Source organism: Liolophura sinensis, chromosome 9 (assembly GCF_032854445.1).
Source record: "Liolophura sinensis isolate JHLJ2023 chromosome 9, CUHK_Ljap_v2, whole genome shotgun sequence".
NCBI classification, from domain to species: domain Eukaryota; kingdom Metazoa; phylum Mollusca; class Polyplacophora; order Chitonida; family Chitonidae; genus Liolophura; species Liolophura sinensis.
The window spans coordinates 8,240,871-8,260,357 of record NC_088303.1 but is presented as its reverse complement, the minus strand read 5'-3'; the positions used below and the strand labels follow the sequence as shown (position 1 = coordinate 8,260,357).

Here is a 19,487-nt window from a genome sequence, read left to right as displayed (position 1 = left end):
CCTATACATGTGTGTAACTACAAGACTCTCTGTACCTGTAGGTCTGTGTAGACCTATACATGTATGTAACTACAAGACTCTCAGCACTTGTAGGTCTGTGTAGGCCTATACATGTATGTAACTACAAGACTCTCTGTACTGGTAGGTCTGTGTAGACCTATACATGTATGTAACTACAAAACTCTCAGCACCTGTAGGTCTGTGTAGACCTATACATGTGTGTAACTACAAGACTCTCTGTACCTGTAGGTCTGTGTAGACCTATACATGTATGTAACTACAAGACTCTCAGCACTTGTAGGTCTGTGTAGGCCTATACATGTATGTAACTACAAGACTCTCTGTACCGGTAGGTCTGTGTAGGCCTATACATGTATGTAACTACAAGACTCTCTGTACCGGTAGGTCTGTGTAGGCCTATGCATGTATGTAACTACAAGACTCTCTGTACCGGTAGGTCTGTGTAGGCCCATACATGTATGTAATTACAAGACTCTCTGTACCTGTAGGTCTGTGTAGGCCTATACATGTGTGTAACTACAAAACTCTCAGCACCTGTAGGTCTGTGTAGGCCTATACATGTATGTAACTACAAGACTCTCAGTACCTGTAGGTCTGTATAGGCCTATACATGTATGTAACTACAAGACTCTCTGTACCGGTAGGTCTGTGTAGGCCTATACATGTATGTAACTACAAGACTCTCTGTACCGGTAGGTCTGTGTAGGCCTATACATGTATGTAACTACAAGACTCTCTGTACCTGTAGGTCTGTGTAGGCCCATACATGTATGTAATTACAAGACTCTCTGTACCTGTAGGTCTGTGTAGGCCTATACATGTGTGTAACTACAAAACTCTCAGTACCTGTAGGTCTGTGTAGGCCTATACATGTATGTAACTACAAAAATCTCAGCACCTGTAGGTCTGTGTAGACCTATACATGTGTGTAACTACAAAACTCTCAGCACCTGTAGGTCTGTGTAGACCTATACATGTGTGTAACTACAAAACTCTCAGCACCTGTACGTCTGTGTAGACCTATACATGTGTGTAACTACAAAACTCTCAGCACCTGTAGGTCTGTGTAGACCTATACATGTGTGTAACTACAAAACTCTCAGCACCTGTAGGTCTGTGTAGACCTATACATGTATGTAACTACAAGACTCTCTGTACTGGTAGGTCTGTGTAGGCCTATACATGTATGTAACTACAAACCTCTCAGTACCTGTAGGTCTGTGTAGACCTATACATGTATGTAACTACAAGACTCTCAGTACCTGTAGGTCTGTGTAGGCCTATACATGTATGTTACTACAAGTATCTCTGTACCTGTAGGTCTATGTAGGCCTATACATGTATGTAACTACAAGACTCTCTGTACTGGTAGGTCTGTGTAAGCCTATACATGTATGTAACTACAAGACTCTCATCACTGGTAGGTCTGTGTAAGCCTATACATGTATGTAACTACTAGAGTCTCTGTACCGGTAGGTCTCTGGAGGCCTATAGATGTATGTAACTACAAGACTCTCAGTACCTGTAGGTCTGTGTAGGCCTATACATGTATGTAACTACAAGACTCTCATCACTGGTAGGTCTGTGTAAGCCTATACATGTATGCACATGTGTGTCTTTCCATTTTCTCAACCCCCTTCACTCAGTCAACTTCTTTGGCTGTATTTAAGGAAAAGGTCTGCCAGCAACCTGCAGATGGTCGTGGGTTTCCCCCGGGCTCTGCCCGGTTTCCACCCACCATAATGCTGGCCACTGTAATATAAGTGAAATATTCTTGAGTACGGCGTAAAACACCAATCAAATAAATAGATAAATATTAAAGGAAAAAACAAAGCACCTTGTAATCCCTGGTTTTGTTGTTATTTTGCAGGAGTGGTTGAGAACATCACTGGCAGCCACCTGTTGAAGTACCACCCCGATGGTCCTGACGGCGAAGAGGTGACTATAGACTGTTCCCGACCCTTCAGGCGCATCAAGATGTTCCCAGAGCTTGAGCGTATCCTCAATGTGAAGCTGCCTGACCCTCAGACTCTGGAGACTGAGGAAGCTCGTAAACAGCTGGATTCCCTGTGCACGAGGCTCGGGGTAGATTGTCCCAATCCAAGAACTGCAGCCCGCTTGCTGGATAAGGTAATGACATGTCCATAGGGAGCTATGAAAAGTAACATGCCCAAGTAGTCTCTTTAACCCAAGCTTTGATTTTGTCACAGGCTGTTCAGAAAATAAGAGCAGTCAGTTTTTAATATTACATCTGTGCTTATTTTATTGTTTTTTATTGTCATACAAAGTTTTCACTTATGCTGTGGCAGCCGGTCTTATGGGTAATGGAAACCACAGTGCTGGAGTTAAACCATCCACCCTTTGGCAAGTTACTAGTGAACTTTGTCACTTGATTGTGGTATACAACATATTGATGGAAGGCAAATGGTCAGCTAACTTTATATAAGACCATAAAAAAAGAGCCAAGAACAATTAGGACTGGGGACTTAAACACTATAGTCACAGAAGTCTCCTAAAGTGAAAAGAGGGAGCCTCAGAGGGAGGTCTATCAGCAACCTGCGGATGGTTGTGGTTTCCCCAGGGTTCTGCCTGGTTTCATCCCACCATAATGCTGGTCGCCGTCATATTCTTATGTATGGCGTAAAACACCATTCAAATAAATAAATAAATAAATAAATTAAAAAGATAAATTCCTCCTGTGGGAATTGAAGCAGAGTTTCTTTAGATGGGCTAGGTTCACCATTTAGTGAGCTTTAGATGGGTGAGGTTCACCATTCAGTGAGCTTTAGATGGGTTACGTTCACCATTCAGTGAGCTTTAGATGGGTTAGGTTCACCATTCAGTGAGCTTTAGATGGGTTAGGTTCATCTTTCAGTGAGCTTTAGATGGGCTAGGTTCATCATTCAGTGAGCTTTAGATGGGTTAGGTTCACCATTCAATGAGCTTTAGATGGGTTAGGTTCACCATTCAGTGAGCTTTAGATGGGTTAGGTTCACCATTCAGTGAGCTTTAGATGGGTTAGGTTCATCATTCAGTGAGCTTAGATGGGTTACGTTCACCATTCAGTGAGCTTTAGATGGGTTAGGTTCACCATTCAGTGAGCTTTAGATGGGTTAGGTTCACCATTCAGTGAGGTTTAGATGGGTTAGGTTCACCATTCAGTGAGCTTTAGATGGGTTAGGTTCACCATTCAGTGAGCTTTAGATGGGTTAGTTTCACCATTCAGTGAGCTTTAGATGGGCTAGGTTCACCATTCAGTGAGCTTTAGATGGGTTAGGTTCATCTTTCAGTGAGCTTTAGATGGGTTAGGTTCACCATTCAATGAGCTTTAGATGGGTTAGGTTCACCATTCAGTGAGCTTTAGATGGGTTAGGTTCATCTTTCAGTGAGCTTTAGATGGGCTAGGTTCACCATTCAATGAGCTTTAGATGGGCTAGGTTCACCATTCAATGAGCTTTAGATGGGTTAGGTTCACCATTCAGTGAGCTTAGATGGGTTAGGTTCACCATTCATTGAGCTTAAGATGGGTTAGATTTAGCATTCAGTGAGCTTTAGATGGGTTAGGTTCACCATTCAGTGAGCTTTAGATGGGTTAGGTTCACCATTCAGTGAGCTTTAGATGGGTTACGTTCACCATTCAGTGAGCTTTAGATGGGTTAGGTTCACCATTCAGTGAGCTTTAGATGGGTTAGGTTTAGCATTCAGTGAGCTTTAGATGGGTTAGGTTCACCATTCAGTGAGCTTTAGATGGGTTAGGTTGACCATTCAATGAGCTTTAGATGGGCTAGGTTCACCATTCAGTGAGCTTTAGATGGGTTAGGTTCACCATTCAGTGAGCTTTAGATGGGTTAGGTTCACCATTCAGTGAGCTTTAGATGGGTTAGGTTCACCATTCAGTGAGCTTTAGATGGGTTAGTTTCATCATTCAGTGAGCTGTTAATCAGCTCATTGGTCAAACATAACACAACATTCTCTGTTTCAGTTGGTAGGTGACTACATTGAGCCAACCTGTGTGAACCCCACATTTATCACAGAGCACCCCACAGTCATGGGACCTCTCGCCAAGTGGTGAGTTTCTGTGTGAGCAAGTTTTCAAGTAGCTACATCTACATGTATTCCACCAAAGGTGTTTCAATCCAGAAACAGTTTAATACCCTACAACCTTATTTCCCCTAAAGTTTGGTTTGTGAAAATGCACTTTCAATTCCTTAAATTGACACTTTTGATACCAACACCTTAATTAGTCAAACTTCACAAAAAACTCTTTAAGTGGCCCAGTGAAGTAAATGACTCGATGAGAATCAGACAAAACATGTTAAAACTTAAGGTGGGAATACGGTCTGTTGATATGTGCCTATGTAAGCATATGGAGCAAAGAACAGGTGGCACCTCTTAAAGCATCTCTGAAATTTGTTGGAAAAAGGCACCAGCCATTTTTTGACTTACTTTTCTACTTGGACTACATTTTCGACAAAATCTGACACAATGTCCTGTTTACTCTTATAAAGTGATTATTATACAGCCATTTTCACGTCACCCATTAATGCCAATCCTCTACTGCAATATTACCGGCCCCGATAGGACATTTGCTAGAGCGTCCGTTACGGGAGCGGTAGATCCAGGTTCAATCCTGGGTCGAGTCACACCTAAGACTTTAAAAGAGGAAGTTGTAACTTCCTCGCTTGGCGTTCAGCTTTAAGGGGATAGTGCAATGATTGATTGACCTGCATCAGTATAATGACTTACTTGCCTGCGGTAAGTCTCATTGAAGCAGCACTAGATAAAAGAGCGATGGAAATCCGTCCTGCAACAAGGAGGCACATTACATGCACTCTAAGGACTCCTTCCTTGTCATATGACTGAAAAATTGTCAAGTACGATTTTAAACCCCAAGCACTCACTCAGTCACTCACTCAACTGCGATATCGAGGGCCTCCCTGTCCAAGGTGGTTAGCAGATGGTTAGCAGATGGTTGTGGGTTTCTCCTGTGTTCTGCTTGGTTTCCTCACACCATAATGCTGGCTGCCCTCATATAAGTTAAATAATCTTGAGTACAGCGTAAAACACCATTCAAATCAATAAAAACTTGCTGAAGTTTCTTGGGGACCTTTTGTGATCATGTTATACCAGGCAGCGAAATTTGGCGCAAACGAAACCGTCGGTCGCGCAACTGTTACGTGCGGTATCAATTTGGCTAACCGGAAAATCGGTTAGGCCAACTGTCCAACGAGAACGTCCTTAGAGTCAGTGTGCATTAGGTAACTACAGATAAACTGGACTGAACAGCTTTCATAATCACAACGCGGCCAGTATGGCAACGCGTCTAAAAATAGAAACATCGATTTCAGCCACAGCCAGCTGCCTGTGCTGGTCACATGGAAATGTAATCATTCATATATGCTTTACAGGCTTTGAGATAATACTCAAATTATTTATTTTGACTTATCTTTTCACGATCACGCAAGTAAATAAAACAAGGTTACCTTTTCATGTACATGTAGTTTAACTGCTACTCGAGCCCAGATTAGTCGAGTCTACCGTACAGATTGATGGAACCCTTACGGGACCTCATCGGCTGCGTTCTGATTTAGAGCACAGTCCTGTGACGCATAGGCCTGTGACGTCAAGGTCTCTCCCGGCCCTGTAGCGAGTATATATATATATATATATATATATATATATATCACTGTGGTAAGACTCACACCACGTGCGTTGGAAACTGCGTTAATTATCAGTAATCAGGGATACCAAACTCGCTCCCCAATACCGTAATGACACTTACTGGAAGTACTTAATGTTGGACTGGGCATATTGCAAACATATAAGCCTGTATAACGGAATTTCACGTAAAAATGTGCCACAGGAGTCAAGTACCAACCAGGCAACACACAACGTTGAAACACCGTGTGAGTGTAACATTTCTCTTTCTTTTGTTCACCAACCTTACGGTATGAGCTTCTAGATATAGAAAAGAAAAACAAACATAACATTGAGCTGAATACTTGTATTAATGATCCAGAATGATGCCTGAAACATAAACCACGTAAACAATTAGCGTAACCGATCGGGTTGATAAACATACGTGGCATAACCGAATGATCGGTTAGGCAAGGCGGAAAAGACGTAACCGATTTCTGGGTTTCGCCGGCAGGCCAAATTTCGCTGCCTGTTATACTGAATCACACCTTGTATTGAAGCAAGTTATAACGAGGAAGATGTCCATATGTTACATATTATTTCTTGATAGAAAACACAATAGTAGACCAAACATATTTATGCCTCCATAAAAAGATCTGGCAGGAAGCCAATAAAACATTTAAAATTTTTCATTTTTGCAATGTTGCGCAAGAGGATATCACAGTTCAAAGTAAACATAGTCACACACATGGAGACAGAAGTTTTATCCAATCAGGTGCTGGTTATTTCTACATTCCAAGGACTTGTCTGTTTCCGTTTATGTCACTGAAACTGGGTTTGCGTTTCTCCATATTAACCCTAACATGGTGTATGTCATAACCTCATAAGAATTCCTTGTTAGAAGTTGATTTATGAAGCTAATGAACACATCAGAAAAAATGGTTATTTTACCCTAAATAACCTAAAAATTTGAACATACAAGAGCATTTTGCAAAGCAAATAAATGTCATGAGATATTAGTTTTGGTGCTAGAATTTACATTTTTCCAATGGGATGTCATCGTGCCTTCCAAACACCGCTCAAAGCACCTTTCTAAAATCAATAGCGCCCTCAGAATGTGGAAAAATGAGCAAATTAGTGATGATGAAACCCTGTGTAAGTCACGCACTCGTGATTCTCATTACAGGCATAGGTCTCAGCCAGGCCTCACAGAGAGGTTTGAACTGTTTGTCATGAAGAAAGAATTGGTGAATGCTTACACGGAACTGAATGATCCCGTGGTTCAAAGAGAGCGGTTCCAGGAGCAGACCAGAGTAAGTGTGACAGAGTAGTTCAGGAAACTTAGCCAAAATAATGGGTGCCCTTGTTCCAACACCAGCTATACCAGAATACTGGGTGCGCTTGTTCTGACACCAGCTATACCAGAGTAATGGGTACCCTTGTTCTGACACCAGCTATACCAGAATGATGGGTGCCCTTGTTCTGAAACACAGCATAATAAAGTAATGGTTTGATTGAAAAGTCCAATCAGTATACCGGACCCTTAATGAGATATAGCCAAGTCGAACTTGTGTCCGAATCTTGGGAAATTTAGGCATGACTAGTTGACTGTAAATTAAAGGCAACATCAGCTACAAATGAGGATCTACTTACAGCTCTAGTTGTTATATAGGTCGCCTTTTATAGCTGAAACCAGGGTCTTGGTAAAAGACCCCATCGAAATATATCCAATTTCCATGGCATGTCAGAGAAATTGAGTTTTAATTTCTTGTAAAATTGAGATTGTTAGCTTGAAAGAGAAGGAAATTTAAAAAATGGCACTATAGGCTGAAAAGAGCTCTTTTTTTCTATCTGGTGGTGCCTGCTGCATAATTTTGCAAGTTTTCTTTGCCACACACGTAAAGCCAGAAAATGGCAGAGCTAACATTAATCGTCCATAGCGTCCTCCATTTTAACACCATGTAATTTATGCTGGGAGTGTGTTGCCTCTCAGCCAATGAGAGTTGTTCCAACTGCCAGCTTGTTCGTGTAAACTCAGAACCTACGTCCAAGATTCCGGTTTCTGGATTGTCAAGCAGAAATCACTGAAGCAACGTGAAGTACCAGCGGTTCACAGGTCACGTACATTTTCTACTAGAAATGTACAAACTTCATCACTAGTTCTTAGGCAAAATGGAGATGCCCACAGTGGATTTTAGCGCTGAATATATTTATAAATTGTCAACTTGAGGTACATATTTGAATTTTTTATGGCATGTATATGCGAGGAAATGCATACTCTTTTCAGTGGTATTTGTTTGATATTTAAATTTTCTTCTCCTTTAAAGTGTGTGTCAGTATATGTATTTGTTCTTTCTAGTGTTAAGCAACGATCTAATACATGTAATTACACAAACTAGACAGCATTATTAGAGTACAAGCCTCCGCGACAGCTGACTGCACTAGTTCCCTTGATCACTACATACAAAAGCCTCCACAACAGCTGACTGCACTAGTTCCCTTGATCACTACATACAAAAGCCTCCACGACAGCTGACTGCACAAGTTCCTCTGATCACTATATACGTGTACAAGCCTCCACGACAGCTGACTGCACAAGTTCCCTTGATCACTACATACAAAAGCCTCCACGACAGCTGACTGCACAAGTTCCCTTGATAACTACATACAAAAGCCTCCACGACAGCTGACTGCACAAGTTCCTCTGATCACTATATACGTGTAAAAGCCTCCACGACAGCTGACTGCACAAGTTCCCTTGATCACTACATACAAAAGCCTCCACGACAGCTGACTGCACAAGTTCCTCTGATCACTATATACGTGTGCAAGCCTCCACGACAGCTGACTGCACTAGTTCCCTTGATCACTACATACAAAAGCCTCCACAACAGCTGACTGCACTAGTTCCCTTGATCACTACATACAAAAGCCTCCACGACAGCTGACTGCACAAGTTCCTCTGATCACTATATACGTGTACAAGCCTCCACGACAGCTGACTGCACAAGTTCCCTTGATCACTACATACAAAAGCCTCCACGACAGCTGACTGCACAAGTTCCCTTGATAACTACATACAAAAGCCTCCACGACAGCTGACTGCACAAGTTCCTCTGATCACTATATACGTGTAAAAGCCTCCACGACAGCTGACTGCACAAGTTCCCTTGATCACTACATACAAAAGCCTCCACGACAGCTGACTGCACAAGTTCCTCTGATCACTATATACGTGTGCAAGCCTCCACGACAGCTGACTGCACTAGTTCCCTTGATCACTACATACAAAAGCCTCCACAACAGCTGACTGCACTAGTTCCCTTGATCACTACATACAAAAGCCTCCACGACAGCTGACTGCACAAGTTCCTCTGATCACTATATACGTGTACAAGCCTCCACGACAGCTGACTGCACAAGTTCCCTTGATCACTACATACAAAAGCCTCCACGACAGCTGACTGCACAAGTTCCCTTGATAACTACATACAAAAGCCTCCACGACAGCTGACTGCACAAGTTCATCTGATCACTATATACGTGTAAAAGCCTCCACGACAGCTGACTGCACAAGTTCCCTTGATCACTACATACAAAAGCCTCCACGACAGCTGACTGCACAAGTTCCTCTGATCACTATATATGTGTGCAAGCCTCCACGACAGCTGACTGCACAAGTTCCCATGATCACTACATACAAAAGCCTCCACGACAGCTGACTGCACACGTTCCCTTGATCACTACATACAAAAGCCTCCACGACAGCTGACTGCACAAGTTCCTCTGATCAATATATACGTGTACAAGCCTCCACGACAGCTGACTGCACAAGTTCCCTTGATCACTACATACAAAAGCCTCCACGACAGCTGACTGCACACGTTCCCTTGATCACTACATACAAAAGCCTCCACGACAGCTGACTGCACAAGTTCCCCTGATCACTATATACGTGTACAAGCCTCCACGACAGCTGACTGCACACGTTCCCTTGATCACTACATACAAAAGCCTCCACGACAGCTGACTGCACACGTTCCCTTGATCACTACATACAAAAGCCTCCACGACAGCTGACTGCACAAGTTCCCTTGATCACTACATACAAAAGCCTCCACGACAGCTGACTGCACAAGTTCCTCTGATCACTATATACGTGTACAAGCCTCCAAGACAGCTGACTGCACAAGTTCCCATGATCACTACATACAAAAGCCTCCACGACAGCTGACTGCACAAGTTCCCTTGATCACTACATACAAAAGCCTCCACGACAGCTGACTGCACAAGTTCCCTTGATCACTACATACAAAAGCCTCCACGACAGCTGATTGCACACGTTCCCTTGATCACTACATACAAAAGCCTCCACGACAGCTGACTGCACAAGTTCCTCTGATCACTATATACGTGTACAAGCCTCCAAGACAGCTGACTGCACAAGTTCCCATGATCACTACATACAAAAGCCTCCACGACAGCTGACTGCACAAGTTCCTCTGATCAATATATATGTGTACAAGCCTCCACGACAGCTGACTGCACAAGTTCCCTTGATCACTACATACAAAAGCCTCCACGACAGCTGACTGCACACGTTCCCTTGATCACTACATACAAAAGCCTCCACGACAGCTGACTGCACAAGTTCCCTTGATCACTACATACAAAAGCCTCCACGACAGCTGACTGCACAAGTTCCTCTGATCACTACATACGTGTAAAAGCCTCCACGACAGCTGACTGCACAAGTTCCCCTGATCACTACATACAAAAGCCTCCACGACAGCTGACTGCACAAGTTCCTCTGATCACTACATACGTGTACAAACATTCATGACAGCTGACTGCACAAGTTCCCTTGATCAATACATACAAAAGCCTCCACGACAGCTGACTGCACAAGTTCCCTTGATCACTACATACAAAAGCCTCCACGACAACTGACTGCACAAGTTCCCTTGATCACTACATACAAAAGCCGCCACGACAGCTGACTGCAGAAGTTCACTACATACAAAGGGACAATATTCTGCATTTCTGTTCATCCTCTTAAATGTGAAGAATTGTTTTAAAAAAAATTTCCAAATCCCAAACCTGATCCATATGACCTCTCCACCTTGCCCACCCAAATTAAACAGATTGGTTCTTAGCTCAAGGCCATTCTATGGAGAAATTTCATCCAAATCTGTGCATAACTTCTTTTGCCTTAAGTTGCTGACAGATAAGCAGACAGACAGACACAGACACACGCATTAATGAATAAATGATTTATGTTTACAGGCCAAGGCGGCAGGAGATGATGAGGCCATGTTTGTGGATGAGAACTATTGCACGGCACTGGAGTATGGACTTCCTCCTACAGGCGGGTGGGGAATGGGCATAGATAGATTGACCATGTTCCTGACAGACTCCAACAACATCAAGGTAACAGACGGTTTTTGTTTGAGAATTCTTCATGGCGGATTTCAATGATGATAATCAGATGGAAATTACTTTGGTATATCATATACTCTTTGGCTTTTCATGCAGACTACTTTAGTATATCCTATATTCTTGGGCTTTTCAGGCAGACTGCTTTGGTGTATCATATATACTTGGGCTTTTCAGGCCAGCTGCTTCGATATATGATATATTTTAGGGTCTTTCTGTCAGACTACTGGTACCATGATGCGTGGGCTCTTCAGTCATTGTGTGCATTTAGTTATAGTATAAGCCAAATTATTATATGTACATGACATTCTTTTATGATCAAGGTTTGTTCTTTGTCGAAATGTTTTCGCTGTTCATGGGCCTTTTACAGCTTAACAGGACAGTTTATCATGGCTTTTTAAAAATGATTTCAGGACATGCTGCTGCAACCAACATAATGTGTTTTGGAAAAAAAAAGGGAAAACTAGTGCTGAAAAACAGAAAGTACAAAATTTTGTGAAAATCATCCCTGACCTATATGTAGTTTAATATTATGTAGTTTGTGAAACAACTCTGAATCATTCACTCTGTCTGTGATTGTTGTAGGAGGTGTTGTTATTCCCAGCCATGAAGCCAGATGACCAGAAAAGTGCGCCTCAGAAGGAAGCTGCTGACTCGACAACAGGAAACAGCTGAAACTGGCCATCTGTTTAAACTGTACTGTTAATCTCTATTTAAACCATTGAAACAGTTGTTAAAATTTTTGTAAAAAAAACCCAAATAAGTGATTTCAATTGAATACATGAATTAATAATGCATTTGCTTGTTTCAACAGCTGAAGAAAAATATATAGACAAAAAAATGTTTTTAAAATATCACCAGTGCTTAAGAGAGGGGCAGGTAAGATGGATTTTCAGGAATGGTGCAGTATGCAATATAAGTACATGGATCTCCGCTTGTTACGCTGCAGAATTATATTAGTTATGTGGTTACACAGTGGTAGGATACGGAGCTATACAAGGGTTATCAAATTTATCCTGCAAAAAAACCATTAGCTCAGTGCAAAAAGACAGCCTAACAAAGGGAGATAACCTATGACGTCGGCTGCAGGATACAGGAACAGACACGTCTCCATGTGATCGATGCTGTCCAATGAAGAGCGGCCTTTTTTGTCTGATCTGGGATGAATGTTTAGTATTTTAATGATTTATAGTGAAAACTACCCAAACGCTATGAGAATGCTCGTATTGCTTCTTTCGTTCATTGTGCCAGGCAGGATATCTTATTCTCAACAGGTTTGGTTGATTGGATATCTCAAGTACAGAGTTGTCGAATAAACAAACAGGACAACTGCAATGCCTGTGTTGTGAGGATCCAGCTTGGATTGGCCGTAGAATTACAATTTAATCAGTGCTTATGTGTAAACATTTCAGAACTGTTTTCCAGGTTTGTCTGTACACATATGTGACATATTCATGGATAATAAATTCTTTGGCAGCGTCAAACAGACGTTACTGTCAAGATGAATACATTTTAATAAAGTACTGTTGATGTGAAACTCTTTTATACACCTATATCATTATTTTTGCGTACGTGGGAAGGTCATTCGGCAACCTGCGAATGGTCGTAGGTTTACGGCGTAAAACACCAAACAAAAAAGTAAATCAATAAATCATTTTTGTTGTGCTTGGTAGGAGAATTTTGTGGCTTTTTAAATTTTTTTTTTGTGCTGGGAAATATTTCTCTTTATAACAACATTCAAGTTTGTACGTGGAGGAATGATTTTGAAATAAAATTCAGCTTTTTGTTGTAACTGAAATGATGGTTCGAGAAGAATTCCTCTTGGGGATAATTTGGTCGGTGAATTCAGCGCTTTATTTTATTAGTTACTTGGTTGCTTGGTGACAGGACCCCTCGTCCAGTATTATTAGTATGATTATAGGCACCATACATTTGCGTATCCTACTAGTAACTTATCAATGAGTAACCATGTAAAGAATGTATTCTGTAAATATCTATCAACTCAATGCAGAAGACCGATGTATAGGTATTTGCAATCCGACAAAGGGAGGTAAACATACATGCACTCAATAAACACACTTGACGACGTCTGCAGGATTCAAAATTTATCCTCGTCACTTGCGGTTAGATACATTCTCGAATCATGAAGACGACGTCAAATGTGTCTGCAGAGTAGGTTATCTCCCTTCGTTGTGGTCCGACAATCGTCACATCGCTGAAGCCATTAACCAATACATCGCTCTTCTGCACGTACACTATCTCTGAGTCACCATGTAGCGAATTTATCCCGCAAAGACCCATCATTTCAGTGCAAATATACAGTGTCAATAATCCTCATACTGGGCTCGGCTGACATGCTTCGCCCAACATGAGGATTATTGACAGCATATATTTGCGTATCCTATCGCTGAGTAACCATGTAACTAATATTATGTGCTGAAAAGCTGTTAATGGTTTACAGTTTGTAAAATATCTGCTTACATACAAGTATTATATACTTGCATGTTTCCAACAATGCAGAAGTAAATGGTTCCAATAGATTCCAAACCGGAGAGCTATCGAAGTCTGGACATCTGTGAAATTTGTGAGCAGAAATCGAAGAAAACAATGATGACATATGTGTGGTAGTAGATAATACTTCCCTTGCATCCTCTGTTGTCATCACTCATTATATAGTGCAAAAAAATTCCTCCGGGTATCCGAATATACAAGGAAATAAGATATTCCTAAACCTTCGATGATCGAATGACCAAACAATTAATGATTGGGTAAATGTCAACTCCTGCAGGACACAGAAGCGATTTAACAAAATAAGAAAAAGGGCACAGTGAGAGTATTTAGAAAATGGGTTGGCGAGGAGTGCGTGGAAATGTCTGTTTTTACGATTAGTTTTAAGTTTGTGGTTTTACATTTCAGAAGCACTGTTGGGGAATAGAGACAACGTTTACGTAATGTAAAATGATTTTATTTAGGTAAACTTTGGCCGAGACCATTCCGAATTCCAAAGCACCAAATTAGTCTTTACCCATTGTAAAAAAAAACAAAAACAAAAAAAAAAACGGGACGACCAACCGCAGAATAATGGCAAGATTTTTACCAAAATTATTTCCTAATTATCATGTAATAACGTAGAACACTTTCTGTTGAATAGAATTAGGCTGTGTACTTTCCGAGACAAAAATGGGAAATGGATCTACCATTCCTGTTGGCTACCTCCCAGTTTGTGAAAAATTCCGCTGGCCCAGTACAGCGATGCAATGGATTGCTGGGATGTGTGTAGTTCAAAATCCAAAACGACGCTGGCTACATTTCAGCAAACGAAGGTGTACCAGATCCAGAAAATGCACGGGCAAATTAATATTATACTCTTTTTAAAACCAGTTTGGAAAATATAAAGCAAAAACTCTCATATGTTTTAAATATTGAATTTCCCTTTAATACGCGACAAACAACAACATATATTCCCATAAAGGAACAACAGCACTATATGATAGTAAGTCAGAAAGACAAAGCAAATCGTGTATAGATTTCCGGAGGTGTTGTCGTGGGTGTAATTGTTGAACAAGGGTATACAGAGACGGGAATGGTGAAAAGCCTGGGAACATGTGTAACCAAGGTGAAGTTTGCAGATGAGAGACGGACTCTTGCAGGATGTGAGGAAGGGAGTAAGGTGGAAAGGTTGCGGGCAGAGGAAAGCCGGTACCCATCGGAGTCTTTGCGGGTATTGGAGAAGAGTAGGTTATTGGTAGAGTTGACTGATGATGAGGAACGTGTATACTTGGGTTGTAAGATGACAGGGCTTTCGTCTGTCGCAGTCGAGCCTCTTCGGTTTTGAAACCATACCTGGAAATAGATACAAAATAAAATTCTTACTGATGAAGGTGGCAATTTGACTGCTTTGGAGAGATGTTGAGAAAATATGTAAAATGACTGGCACACACTGATAGACCGTCTTACCCCTGATCTTTTTTCTCCGATATGTTGGTTTGACTGGACAAATCCTCTATTGTCTGTGCGTCCGGATAGGGCGTCTGTGTAAAGACATTGTGGAATAGGTGAACTTGGTCCGGGCCTATAGCTGGTACGCCAGTTCTTGCGGTTACAAGGACTGTTGTGGTGGCCCGAAGAATGTGCGGAAGATAGGCTGTCTTCAGAAGCGCTCTTGTTAACATTGCTTGAGCTAGCACTGCATAAGCCGAGTCATTGTGGTATGCCGGGAGAATTGCCTCTACCATGAGCTGGGCTACTTACTGCAGCTTTCCTCTCGGTCGTTCTGTCCTCTCCGGCTGTTTTACGGGGTGCTCTCCCAAACCGGCGGTCCTACCACGTCAATGACGCTTCGTCCGTGTCGGGAGCTGTAAGGAAACAAAAATACAGGCTTATTTTAAAATGTAATAGTATCATCCATACAAGTGTGGAAAAATCATGTGCACACATGTAACTACACATCTAAATGTAAAAGTAAATAATAGTGAGAAGTCTTACCGTTTTGAGTACTTTCGTTAGAAACCATAAGGGTGAGGCCAATAAATGGACCTTGAGACATGTTTGTCCTTAAAAATAGTAAGCTGGGCAAATGCACAAAGTGACGTCTTTTTCAGTCGATGTCCAACTGAGGTGAATACAATGTGGAAAAGAAACGGAGTATATAGAGTACACCTTGGTGTCATTAGGTGTGTCAGGCGGACAAGACATGCGACGTCCCACTGATGAGTGAATCTACATAATCCGGAGTAAGTGATGATGGGATCAGCTCAGAGCAATCAGTATGTAAATGGTAATCCACTCATGTCACTGCAGGGAATGTGATAGGATAAAGTAATTCGTGGTCATTTACCAAAGAAATGTGTGAATGTTTTATGTAAACAATAATTTTTCAGACCAGTCTGGCAAATATTTTGATTGTTTAAGTTTGTCTTAATATTTTTTAAAAAAAATTAAGTTTGAGTAAGAATATTTTTTTCCATTGGCAAATTATATCTATGCCGCTAGTTTAACCTCCCTTAGAAGTGACCATGGACACGTAAGAAACGTAATTAAACGCAAATACTGAGAAAGGGTGGTCTGTTCTTCCTTCTAAATACCCGCCTTTGTTTAGTTTTAAATAATAAATTATGTACAATGCTGTCGTCATGTATTATGTGTTCCTAGCAATTCTTAAGGGTAACCGGAAGGTAATATAAATGAACTCTTGACAGATCGTTAAGTGATGATCGGATAATCAAATAACCAATGACTGGATAAATGTGTGCGCCTGCAGGGCACAGCAGGGATTGAGGTGGAGAAGTAAAGGGGCAGTGAGAGTATTGAGAAAATAGATAGGTGAGGAGTGCATGAAAATAAATGTGTATGATTTTTACTGTTAGTTTCAAAGCTTGTGGTTTACATTTCAGAAGCACCATTTGAGAGTAGAGATAAAGTTTACGTAATGTAAAGTCATTTTATCCACATGAACGTTGGCAGAAAACCATCCGAATTTCAAAGTACTAAACTGGTCTTTACCCATTGTATGTATTATAAAGATCAGCGAAAAAAAGCGGGACGACCAACCGCAGATAATGGCAACATTTTCACCAAAATTATTTCCTAATTATCATGTAAAGACGTAGAACACATTCTGTTGAATAGAATTAGGCCTGTGTACTTTCCGAGACAAAAATGGGGAAATGGATCTTGGTACTGAAGTCTACCATTCCTGTTGGCTACCTCCCAGTTTGTGAAAAATTCCGCTGGCCCAGTACAGTGATGCATGAATTGCTGGGATGTGTGTAGTTCAAAACCCAAAATGACACTGGCTACATTTCAGCATACGAAGGTGTACCAGATCCACAAAAATGCACGGGCAAATTACTGCAATACTCTTATTAAAACCAGTTTGGAAAATATAAAGCAAAAACTCTCATATGTTTTAAATATTGAATTTTCCTTTAATATGCGACAAACAACAACATATATTCCCATAAAAGGAACAACAGCACTATATGATAGTAAGTCAGAAAGGACAAAGCAAATCGTGTATAGATTTCCGGCGGTGTTGTCGCGGTGTTGTCGTGTATGTAATTGTTGAACAAGGGTATACAGAGACGGGAAATGGTGAAAAGCCTGGGAACATAGGTAGCCAAGGTGAAGTTTGCAGAGGAGAGACTGACTCTTGCAGGATGTGAGGAAGGGAGTAAGGTGGAAAGGTTGTGGGCAGAGGAAAGCCGGTACCCATCGGCGTCTTGCGGGTACTGGAGCAGAGTGGGTTATTGGTAGAGTTGACTGATGATGAGGAACGTGTATACTTGGGTTGTAAGATGGCAGGGCTTTCGTCTGTCGCAGTCGAGCTCTTCGGTTTTGAAACCATACCTGGAAATACATACCAAATAAATTTTTTACCGATAAAAGCGGGAATATGACGGCTTTGGAGAGTTGTTGAGAAAAAATTTGTAAATGAACTGACAGACAATGATAAACCGTCTTACCCTGATCTTTTTCTCCGATATGTTGGTTTGACTGGACAAATCCTCTATTGTCTGTGCGTCCGGATAGGGCGTCTGTGTAAAGACATTGTGGAATAGGTGAACTTGGTCCGGGCTATAGCTGGTACGCCAGTTCTTGCGATTACATGGACTGTTGTGGTGACCCGAAGAATGTGCGGAAGATAGGCTGTCTTCAGAAGCGCTCTTGGTAACATTGCTTGAACTAGCACTGGCATAAGCCGAGTCATTGTGGTATGCCGGAGAATTGCCTCTACCATGAGCTGGGCTACTTACTGCAGCTTTCCTCTCGGTCGTTCTGTCCTCCCCGACTGTTTTTACTGGGGTGCTCTCCAAACCGGCGGTCCTACCACATCAATGACGCCTTCGTCCGTGTCGGGAGCTGTAAAGAAACAAAAATACAGGCTTATTTTAAAATGTAATAGTGTCATCCATACAAGTGTGGAAAAATCATGTGCACACATCTAACTACACATCTAAATGTAAAAGTAAATAATAGTGAGAGTCTTACCGTTTTGAGTGCTTTCGTTAGAAACCATGGGGGTGAGGCCAATAAATGGACCTTGAGACATGTTTGTCCTTAAAAATAGTAAGCTGGACAAATGCACAAAGTGACGTCTTTTTCAGTCGATGTCCAAACTGAGGTGAATGCAATGTGGAAAAGAAACGGAGTATATATAGTACACCTTGGTGTCATTAGGTGTGTCAGGCGGACAAGACATGCGACGTCCCACTGATGAGTGAATCTACATAATCCGGAGTAAGTGATGATGGGATCAACTCAGAGCAATCAGTATGTAAATGGTAATCCACTCATGTCACTGCAGGGAATGTGATAGGATAAAGTAATTCGTGGTCATTTACCAAAGAAATGTGTGAATGTTTTATGTAAACAATAATTTTTCAGACCAGTCTGGCAAATATTTTGATTGTTTAAGTTTGTCTTCTAGATTTATTCCAGGTCTTTTCTGTCTTGTAGAGACAGAGCTACTGGTTTTATAAGCAACAGTTTTGTATTTTCTGTATTGTACTCATGCTGTTGAATGGAATTAGGCCGTGTACTTTCCGAGAGTAATATGGGAAATGGGTCTTGGTAGTGAAGTCTACCGTTCCGGTTGACTACTCCTAGTTTCATAAGCAAGAGTTTTGTATTTTCTGTATTGTTTAAAGATATTTAAATTGTAAATTTTGCTATCGCAGATCCACTTTATAATTTGTTATATTATTATTAAAAAAAATTTAAGTTTGAGTAACAATATTTATTGTCATTTCGGATATATTTCTAAGTCGCTAGTTTAACCTCCCTTAGAAGTTAACAGGCTAGCTTTCTGTTGTTAAGAAGGAGGATTTGGAGTTCGTAGAAAATCACGTTTGCTATCCGTCATGGAGCACATAAGAAACGTAATTATACGCAAATATTGAGTAAGGGTTGTCTGTTCTTCCTTGTAAATACTCCCCTGTGATTAGTTTTAAATGATAAATTATGTACAACGCTGTCATCATTTATTATGTGTTCCTAGCAATTCTTAAGGGTAACCGGAAGGCAATATAAACGAACTTTTGACAGATCGTTAAGTGATGATTGGATGCCCAAATAACCAATGATTGGATAAATGTGTGCGCCTGTAGGGCACAGCAGGAATTGAGGTGAAGAAGAAAAGGGGCAGTGAGAGTATTGAGAAAATAGATAGGTGAGGAGTTCATGAAAATAAATGTGTATAATACTTACTGTTAATTTAAAAGTTTGTGGTTTACATTTCAGAAGCACGATTTGGGAGTAGAGATAAAGTTTACGTAATGTAAAATCATTTTATCCACATGAACTTTGGCAGAAATCATTCCTAATTTCAAAGCACTAAACTGGTTTTTACCATTGCAAGCATTATGAAGAACTGCGAAAACAAGTGGACGTTC

At 41.2% G+C, this 19,487-nt stretch overlaps 1 protein-coding gene across 2 annotated transcripts in view; it reads left to right on the top strand.

Moving 5' to 3' along the window:
* Positions 1-13,665, top strand: part of LOC135474758 (lysine--tRNA ligase-like) — a 29,046-nt gene extending 15,381 nt beyond the window's left edge. Inside the window, exons 11-15 of one of the 2 annotated variants that reach the window (XM_064754344.1) lie at positions 1,892-2,151; positions 4,004-4,089; positions 6,845-6,971; positions 10,945-11,088; positions 11,680-13,665. In XM_064754344.1, the coding sequence (XP_064610414.1) occupies positions 1,892-2,151; positions 4,004-4,089; positions 6,845-6,971; positions 10,945-11,088; positions 11,680-11,769 (707 nt within the window). In that variant the 3' untranslated portion in view covers positions 11,770-13,665. The remainder of the gene's footprint in view (positions 1-1,891; positions 2,152-4,003; positions 4,090-6,844; positions 6,972-10,944; positions 11,089-11,679) is intronic. The other variant, XM_064754345.1, reaches the window with a different exon arrangement.
* The last annotated feature ends 5,822 nt before the right edge of the window (positions 13,666-19,487 follow it).